Source organism: Propithecus coquereli, unplaced genomic scaffold (genome assembly GCF_000956105.1).
Source record: "Propithecus coquereli isolate 6110/MARCELLA unplaced genomic scaffold, Pcoq_1.0 Scaffold33, whole genome shotgun sequence".
In the NCBI taxonomy this organism is placed as follows: domain Eukaryota; kingdom Metazoa; phylum Chordata; class Mammalia; order Primates; family Indriidae; genus Propithecus; species Propithecus coquereli.
Window position 1 is genome coordinate 5,471,959 of NW_012148952.1, and position 10,482 is coordinate 5,482,440.

At 34.6% G+C, this 10,482-nt stretch overlaps 1 protein-coding gene across 2 annotated transcripts in view; it reads right to left on the minus strand.

The window, feature by feature from the left end:
- R3HDM1 (R3H domain containing 1) overlaps positions 1 to 9,680 on the minus strand; it is a 97,440-nt gene extending 87,760 nt beyond the window's left edge. For both annotated transcript variants that reach the window (XM_012650529.1, XM_012650528.1), the window contains exons 1-3: positions 9,606 to 9,680; positions 1,484 to 1,543; positions 1,260 to 1,400 (exon numbers count right to left, since the gene is read on the minus strand). In XM_012650529.1, the coding sequence (XP_012505983.1) occupies positions 1,260 to 1,400; positions 1,484 to 1,536 (194 nt within the window). In that variant the 5' untranslated portion in view covers positions 1,537 to 1,543; positions 9,606 to 9,680. The remainder of the gene's footprint in view (positions 1 to 1,259; positions 1,401 to 1,483; positions 1,544 to 9,605) is intronic.
- Positions 9,681 to 10,482: the final 802 nt, after the last annotated feature.

Genomic DNA, 10,482 nt, shown 5'->3' on the forward strand with positions numbered 1-10,482 from the left:
TAGAGAAAGACTAATTGGTAAGGATATTTTTTAAAGACTAAGGGACATGAACATTTAAATCTTAATGAAAATTTTATCAGACTTGCATTTTCAGGTAACATTTAATCCCTAAAGAAAGAAAGGACCCTTTTCTAAGACATCTACTTTCGTTAATTTAATTTTAATTATGGGAACAGTCATTTAAAAATACTAAATATATCTACTTAGTTGATAAGAGACTATTTGAAATGGAAGAAAACCAACTTAGTCCTAGCAAACAATATGGCAGCTATAACGGTAGAAGGCCATTATAACAGAAGGGACTTAGATGGAATAAACATAACCATGCAAATCAAATAGTTCATAGACAAGACCCTGAGAGAAATCTGGCTTCAGGAAAGGCATAAAAATAATAAACCAAAAAACACTATTTATGGCATCTGAAGTTGACTGCTATTTATTATGACAGAACTGTTACTGCCACATATGAAACTGACATAGAAAATCCTTTTGAAAAATCAAATAGAAATTTTAGCTGAACTCTAATAGTTGTTTTAGGATTAGCCTTAGAAATAGGCAGAAGAGGTGCTATGCACATTTTATAACTTGGGTACCTCTGCATTGGGCCTTCTGCTCCCAAATAACAGCACCGATGGCACTGAAGATCTACCTTACCAACACTATAAAGCAGTTACTTTGTAAAGCAAATGGCTCCTCTTAACTCTTTATAATTTTTCCTCAGTAAATTACATATAGCACAGGAAGGGGACGATGCAACAGCATTATGGATGGTACTGTTTTAACCAACAGCCAACATCTTGAGATTTGTGGGAGAAAAGGAGCCAAACCGGAACCTTTTGGAAAGGATGGTAAATCGATCGACGATTAATTAAATGTGAGGGTGTCAAACACAAATTCTGCTCTTGTTCTCTCTAGCTTTCAAACAAATTTGCCTGAGGATGACCACACTATCTAAATTACATTGATTAAAAAAAAAATCCATAAGAGAGTGGTTGTCAAACGTCACTGATACTATGTCCTCTGAGTTTTTGTTTTTTCACCGTGTGCCCAGTCCTCATTCACCTCCCTTGAGTCCAGGCTGGTACATTTTCTTCCTAGTGAGCTAACTGCATTTTTTGGTCCTATCACACATATAAGGTTATCATGAAACTTAATTAGACTGCTAAAATTAATCTGGAAAACCTCAGACGAAAGGTGCTGTAGGAAGATAAAGTATTATGACATAGATATGTAACATTTACCTATATGTCGACACTTACATTCTTGTATTGCTAGTTTTGTTTACTATGACAGACTTTCCACTCTGATCAACATTGTGGTCTAATCCAAAGTAAGCAGCTACTCTGTGTAACAGCATCCTATGGTAAGATGTCATTGGGGGGAATTTTTTACGTAGAGACCTAGAAGTAGAAGAAAAACCAATTTAGTAAGCCAAGGAGAACTATGATGACAATTTGTTTTCTTGTTAAATGTCAGGACTTACTCATTATTACCAATGAAATCTAAAATTTCTTGTTCCAATTTCAGCAGCATCATTCTGTCCCTGAAACAAAGTACGAAGACTCTTACAACAGTGAAGTAGTCACAAATGTCAACATGCTATGACTTTAAATGCTAATTTTTTCCCCTAAAAACTATACATTCAGGACTACCACAAGCTTGATACTAGAATATTTACATGTTTTTCTATAAATGTACTGTTTTAAAAGAGTAAGAGATAATTTTCAGTTTAAGCATTTATTATGGACATTTTCACGCATACACTAATGTACAGAATAGTGTAATGAACCTTGATGTACTCATCACCCAACTTTAGCAATTAGCAACATGTGGCCATTCTTAAATACATTTTGATCTGCTAAGTTGAATCACTATATTAGAGTTTGCTCTGTAAATATACGGATAATAAAAGTGTATCAGATTTTATTTCCTCATTTAGTAAAGCTGAGAGGTAGCAAGAAAACAGACATCTTTAGTTAAACTCATGACTTTGTTATCATGCTGAACTCCATAGAAAGAGTACTCTAAAGAACATGCAATGCCAGTTAACAATAGAAATATTCCTATGGGAATCCAATGCTAGTACGTTGATGGGACGATAGGAGAAGTAACATTACTACCTCTAAATTCAGAAAAGGAGGTCTTCTCAACTCATTCTGTTAATTGTTATTATATTTTTAAGTCTTTGGGGAAAATTTCTCATAAAAATCAAAGTGACCTAAAGACCTCCAACATAGGAAATAAATAAGGACTCTAGGGAATACTTGCATGGGATCCTTTAGATCACTAGGGTCCTATTTAGTGTACTTAGGCTGTAACAAATTAACAGTCCCACTCCCCAAAGGACTCCCTTGCTCACACACCAAGAACATGGCTCCAGAGTTTTCCCATACTTACTGGAAACTCCATATGCATGTAATAAAAAAATACAACTAAGAACCTTAAAGCTAGAAGTAGCTTTATAGATCATTCAGTTCTGTCTTCCAAATTTTATAGATCAAGAAAACAAGGCCAAAGGTTAATGATTCTTAAAATAAATACCATACAGATTTTCTAATTTTAATTTAAGAGCTGGTAGCCCCTGCAAGTCTACACATCAGCTCTGAATTTGATCCTCCCTCTATATTGCAAAAGAAGTTTCATAAAACTAAGTCATACCCTTCCCCCATTCATTCAACAAATATTTAATCATACATTTTTATATTAGTTAAAAAAAATCAAGAGAAAAACATGCCTACCTGGTGATTTCAAACCCAAAGCTGAAAACAGGATTACATTTTAACACAAATTCTAGCAACATTCAATTATGCCCTCAAATCTGATTCTCCTTTAGCATTCCTTATCTCAACAAGTGGCACTACCTTCCACCTAGTATATCATATCAGAACCATGAAAATTTTAGGCTTGTTACCATCCTTTTTCTAATCTTCCTATCCAGTTAATTACTACTACAAATTTTATCTATCTTCTATTTATTTTTCCACTGCCACAACTCTGTACCCAAGCAATCAGGACCTCTGGCTTGACTATGGAACAGCAGTATATTGCCTCCTTTTATCTTTCCCATTCCCTTCTAACTTTATGTGGAGCATGCATGATGACTTTTTAAGAGCGCATGTGTGACCACACATCATTCCCTTGGTTAAATTTTCACGGGTTTCCCTTAAAACTAAACATTTGTAACATGGCCTACAAGACAGGCGTGAGCAGGTCTTCATCCAGCTCCAGCCTCTTCTCCTGACCCTATCTCACAAAATTCCTATCAGCCTGTCTTAGCTCTGTACTTGCCAAGCTCCTTTCTAAGTTTCCTTAAACATGCTATTTCCTTTGCCTGAACACCCTCTTATATTCTTTCTTAGAACCCATTTCTTTCACACTTTTAACAGTATTTAACACAATTATCATTACATAGTTATTCAGATTATTTGTATACAACGAAGGGCTCAACAAATATATTGTGCATGGAATAAATTAATAAAATTATTTTATCTAGAAGTTCTTCTAATATTCTTTTTTTCCTTAAATTTTTAGAGCCCCTTATGAAGTAACCTTACGAAGGAGAACCTTTCAAAAAAGATTTATGTACTTAACTGTAAAACCTTCTTTTGTCTAAGTTTTTGGGGTCAATTTATCTTGAGATAATATTTTTAGTAACTTTTATGATATATTTTCTCATAAATATTTACTGCCTTATTTAAAAAAGAGAGACTCTGAGGCAAGCAACTTATTTGGAGTTCACAAAACAATGCATTTAAATTGGTTTTCTGTGTTTGAACTAAATAGCAGGTATAAGATATTTCAAGGGTGGGCAGTGGTTCATGCCTGTAATCCTAGCCCTCTGGGAGGCCAAGGCATGAGAATCGCTTGAGGTCAGGAGTTCCAGACTAGCCTGGGGAAGAATGAGACATGTGTCTACCAAAAATAAAAAAAATAGCTGGGGGTGGTGGTGCATGCCTGTAGTCCCAGCCACGTGGGAGGCTGAGCCTGGAGGATTGCTTGAGCCCAGGAGTTGGAGGTAGCAGTGAACAATGATGACATCATGGCACTCTAGCTCAGGCAGCAGAGTAAGACTGGCACACACACAAAAAGAATATTTCAAATGTTCTTCAGTGAGTGCGCTGCCATTGAAAAGAAATTTCTATTGTCTTCACGAAAGAAAATAAAATCTAACAATTTTACTAGCCATTAGTACAAATTCAGGCTTTTCCCCACTTAACATGTAAATCTATAGATTACAGAGGATTTTTTTTTTATCATTATCTGGACCACTTACTATTAATATTTAACCTAAATTCTTCTGCTTTTAGTAGAACTTTTAGATAAATGAGAGTAATAACTTTCCTAGGGTCTTAAGATTTACACCTCCTGCCTTTTATGCCCTGTAGCTTAGTCTAAGCTTTCAGATTTTCAAATCTGTAACTGAGGACATATTTTGGTAATGGTCATAAGTTAAAAATTAATAATCCTTTATAGAGGCACTACATATGGGATTCAAACTCTAATAGGTCCACAAATTACTTTTCTTAAGGTAATGTTAATGGTTACCATATAAACCAAAACATCTAGAAGTGGGCACACTTACTGAAATTGTTATCGTATAACCTTTAAAATGAACCAATACATGCTATTATTAGAGAGCTAATAAAAACAAGGATTCTCAAGCATGTTGACCAATAAAGTACTACTTAAAGTTAAAAAGGAGGGGAAGGCCAGGTGCAGTGGCTCATGTCTGTAATCCTAGCACTCTGGGTTTAGGTGGGAGGACAGCTTAAGGTCAGGAGTTTGAGATCAACCTGAGTAAGAGCAAGACTCTGTCTCTACTAAAATAGAAAAAATTAGCCAGGTGTGGTGATGTATGCCTGTAGTCCCAGCTACCCGGGAGGCTGAGGCAGGAGGATTGCTTGAGCTCAGGAATTTGAGGTGGCTGTGAGCTAGGCTGATGCTACAACACTCTAGCTCAGGCAACAGAGTGAGACTGTGTCAAAAACAAATAAATAAATAAAATAAAATAAAAAGTAAAAGAAAGGGGCAACAATTTTTTAGTTACTAGTGTTCTAGTGATTATATCAGAAGTAACTTTAGAGAAAGAGTGTGTAGGTGGTATACCAGTGGGAAATAAAAAAATCAGAAGACAATAATGCTTCTATCTGATCACTTTCTACCTAACATTTCATATGCCCTTGGTCAAGCCTCTGCAACAGATAATAAATAAAACGACTTAAACATTACTTCCAAGAAAAGTGATTTTTAGAAAATATTTCAAACAGGACAATTACACGATGTTTCCAAGAGCAAAACAAATTACTTTAAAAATAATCCATTCTCAACATTAATCTATGGGGTTGCTCCCCTCCATTAGTTACCTAATATACTTATGTGTATTATCCATATTTCTTTTCTGCCATGTATACTACTAATTGTGTGCCATGTATATCTGGCAATTACCTATGTGCTTCACTTAGAGAATACTGAGCCATTTATTAAGCAATCCTTATTTCTCATAAAATTTAACATTAACTTGAACTTCCCAGACTCACAGTGACATTAGTAATAATACATTAGCCATTACATGAATTATTCACCTGCATATTTTCTCAAATAAAGATGATTATACACAGAGAAGTAATAAACTGCTGATACATGCTACAATATGGATGAATCTTGAAAACATTAAGTGAATAAAAGCCAGTCACCAAAGACTATATATTATATAATTTTAATCATATGAGATGTCCAGAACACAGAAATCTACAGAAACAGAACACAGATTAGGTCTAGGGATAATCTATTATTATTACTACTACTACTATTATTATTATTAGCATAGGGATAGCTAAAAGGTATGGTGTTTCTTTTTGTAGAGATGAAAAAACTCTAAAACTGACTGTAGTGATAGTTGTACATGTGTGAATATACTAAAAACCTACATTAAATGTCCATGCAGATAACTTAAAAACTTTTGCATTTGTAAAAGAAAACATAACTGTACTATTATGCATTATTTTCTACTGAAAAAATAATTTAGAATGCATATACATGGATTTCTATTTGATAAAATGACTTCTTTTCCTTTGGTTAGATACCCAGTAGTGGGATTGCTGGGTTGAATGTTAAGTCTATATTTATTTCTCTGAGGAATCTCCATACTGTTTCCGTAAACAAATTACTACAGGCTGTAGTAATTTGCAGCCCCACCAACAGTTTATAAGTATTCCTCTCTCTCTGCACCCATGTCAGTATCTATTGTTTTTTGACTTGTTAATTAATGCTCATTCTGACAGGGGTAAGGAGGTATCTCATTGCATTTTAATTTGCATTTCCTGGATGATTAGTGAACTCAAATGTTTATTATAGCATTATTCACAACTGCAAAGATGTAAAATCAACCTAGGTGCCCATCAATTCATGAGTGGATTAAGAAAATGTGGTATATATATACCCATGTATATATACATCCATACATATGCACACACACCCCATAGAGTACTACTCAGCCATAAAAAGGAATGAAATAATGTCTTTTGCAGCAACTTGGATGGAAGCGGAGGCCATTATCTTAAGTGAAGTATCTTAGGAATGGAAAAACAAATATCATATGTAAATAACTGGGAGCTAACTAATGAGCACATACGGGCACAAAGAGATATAAAAGTCACTGGAAATCAAGGAGCGGAGAGGGGTAGGGGTAAAAACTTACCTATCAGGTACAATGAACACTATTCAAGTGATAGGCACACTAAAAACCCCAACTTAAGCATTATATTAATAAAAGGTATCCATGTAAAACATTTGTACTCCCTTAATATTTTGAAATTAGAAAAAGAAAAAGATAAAGCCTTGCTATGATTACAGTCTTTAAAAGTAAAATCTGATTAATCATTTCTCAAGCTGGAAATGAGAAAGAATAATCACCTTTTAAAATATACATACTGTATTGGAAATCATGCATCAAAGTGACTGTCATGTCTTCAAAAATAAGCAAATACAGGAAAACCAGATCCTTTCAAAAATAAAAAAAAAAGGGATTCCTAATCTTTGTCCCTTGCTGATGTCTTTCCTACATGCTCACAGAGAAGAAAAACTCTGCCTATCTAGGTTTCTATTATGTTTTACTCACACTAGCTATGTATTTCCTGCCTTTCCACTTATTCCTCAATCCGCTGAGTTCTGATATCCACCTTTCAACTCCAAATGAAATGAGTTGTTAAAATAGCCAACGACTTTCTAATTTCCTAATCTAATTGTTTTTGGTACTTCTATTTGCATCTCCCTTTGTTATTTTATTTTCCATGAAGCACTTACTCTTTGGTTGACTTCTAAGACAAGTGTTTTCATGATTCTTCTGCTATCTTTAGGACTCGAGTCTTTCCCTTCTCATCTACCTTACAAATTTGTCTCTCCACAGAGTTTTGTCCTTGTCATTTATTTCATTTCTGGGCAATCCCTTCCATAGCAAGCTTCACCTCTACTGATGAATGTGTAACTCCAGCCTGGTTCATTCACTTGAAAACTAGAGCCTTTTAACTGATCATAGACCTCATCTCCCGTCTCCCTGTTGGGTATACTCCATTCCATTCATGATTGCCCTTGATTTACTTGCTCAGTTACAGGGACTAGCTGTCTGTCCAGCTAGAAATGTAGTGGCCATTCTATTCTACCCTACTGTACCCATTACCTTTCCATATATAAATGATCATCAAGTCCTATTGTGGTACTTCCTCAATATCCTTCAAATGTGTCCTTTCCCCTCCATTGTTTTCTATGGTCTCCTAACCACTCTCTTAGCTTACAGTCTTCTCTACCAAAATAATCTTTCTAAAATGCCAAAGTAATCTTTCTACAACACAAATTTGACTATGGTAAATTACTCCTCAACTTAGTATGCCATTCTGAGTATTTCTCAACTGGTACACCATTGGCATTTCAAGTAAGACAAGTTTTCATTGTTCATTGCTGCCTTACTTTTTTTTTTGTTTTAAGCATCCTTAGCTTCATAGTAGCACTCTACACTCATTGGGACAATCGAAAGGTCCCAGCACATTTCCTCACTGCCTCAGGGTGTCCTCAGGACACCCTGGACATGATCTATGCTTCATACCTCACCAGTACCTTCCCTATCACTTTCCAGAATCACTTGCCACATGCCTCCTTGCAAGAGCCAGAGGATACAATCTTGTCTTCCCTTGGATACAGCATTTCCCCTCTCACACTACTCTGTCTTGGTAATGCTCTTGTCTCTATGTGGAATGCCCTTCTCATGTCTCTGTATGGACAGCTCCCATTTAAAGTACTCTGAATTCAAGCCTCAGCTCAGGCACTACCTTTTCAGTGAAGCCTTCCCAAATCCTTTCAAACAAAGGTTGGGGTCCCCTTTTTAGCTTCTATAGCACCTTGGATAAACCTCTTTTACAACATTTGTTCTAATTTTAACTACTCATCATGTCTTTTTCTAGCACAGAGATGGTGCATATTTCATTCAGTGTCAGAGATAATATCTTATTCATCTTTATATCTACAATGTTTGGCACATGGTTAGACACTCAATAAATGCCTGTTCAACGAACTAATGAATTCATCTATCTGCTGGGACTACTGAGGAATAAACTTGAAGTGGAAAAAAAAAAAGTCATACACAGTTGCCTATCTTCCCTCTCACTCCATAACTGTGATCCTTGAATTCCTATTATAAGGAGACCATTTTTCATTTGGCGGTTCTCCCTTTGGGGTTTATATTATGTACAAAACAGAAAATCAAGATGGCACTGAATACAATAAATCCTGAATGAAAATGAAGGTTATCCTGAAGCAAGACTGGACATGAAATAAGCCTCAGTGAGACTGAAGAGACTTGTTCATGTTATCTTCTATATGCACATATCCAGTGACATTATTTTCTTTTTATTTCAATGTATGTCAAATAACTATCACTCTGGAAAGCTAGTATCTAGAAAAGGGGCTCTTAACTTAACCTGGTGTGTTTTATCCTATGAAAGTATTGCTCAGATATTTTGTGGATAGCCTTTTTGTAGGGAGAATGCCTCGAAGTGGTTGATCACCTGCCAAAGAGTCATCAAACTAAACTACTCATTTAGTACGTTAGCAAAACAAAGGATTCCACAATTAGTTAAAGTACTGACTCAAATAAGCACCTTAATAATTTTTGCATTTAACGTTTATATCATAAACTCAGCAAAAAGGAACAAAAATTCTGCATTTAACTAAGTTCGAAACCTCACTCTGAATATACTAACTTCTTATTTGGTTGAGTGCATTATGGTGAGATATTTATTTTTCTTTCTTTTCATGACTAATGGTATCTCCCTCTCTCTCAATTAAAAGCCTAAATATCATGGTGATTCTCTACTTCCCAAAATTCCTACAGAGTATGAATTATTTTTACATCATAGTGACATGCATAATGCAAAAAGATATTTATACGTGTGCATATAGTAGACCAATATCTTAGTCCTAAGAAACTAAAATGTTTCTGGTGTACTTCAAATCTCTGCAAACTTATTGTAATACTCTAACTCAATAATGAAAACATATATAGCAAAATTATGGTACTCTAGAAGCAATGTAAACCTTATAAATTTAATTTTTACCTGGGATTGTTTTTTAATGTATTTACTAAAAATTCATGTAGATCTATGCCAGTTGAATCAGTGTATTCTTGACTGGAATCTAAAAAACAACAACACAAAAACCCAGCATAAAGTTGTTTGAAAACAAATCCCTTTCCCTTTTACACATGATGTATATCTTCAATAAAACGAGATGTCCCACATTGAAAAAAACTGACAAAGTAGGAAAAGGCAATTTATGATGAATCCAGATGACCACAATTTTTCTACTCTCCTACCGTGTGTGTGAGTTTATATAACTGCATGTCCATGTACATTCTTTAAAAAAAAAATTAATCTCTCACATGTGTTAATTTACTCTAAATTCTTTTAAGATCTTTTTATATACTTACCACATCCTCGTGGTCAAAAATGCCTCCTTAAGTGAAACATTCAAATGATTTAGATAATTAACTACATTTGTAGCAATTTAGGACAGCTTAGTTCATTTATAAACATAAGTGGAGGCAATTTGGAGGGAGACAGGAATTTTAGCTCTGAAAGAATAATTTACTTAGATTTTTATGAGGTCTATTAGTAAAGACTTGCTTTCAAAATATTTTTCAAATATTCATGTTTATTTGTTCCCCTTAAATGTAATATCCTTAGCTGTTTATAACGCTGATCAACATAACTGGGTTTATAAACTTAAAAAGCATTTGTATTGACCTGCAATGCTAGATGATGGTGAAAACCCTTCAGACTTACTATGAAAAATAAACATTCTAGGTTTCCAAGAATATTCTTATTGGATACTAAATATTATGGTATCAGCTCTTTGTATAACGAAGAATTAAAGGGTAATATTTTTCCTCATTTATATAGTGGTGAGTAAAAAAAGAAAAAAAATTTTTAAAAA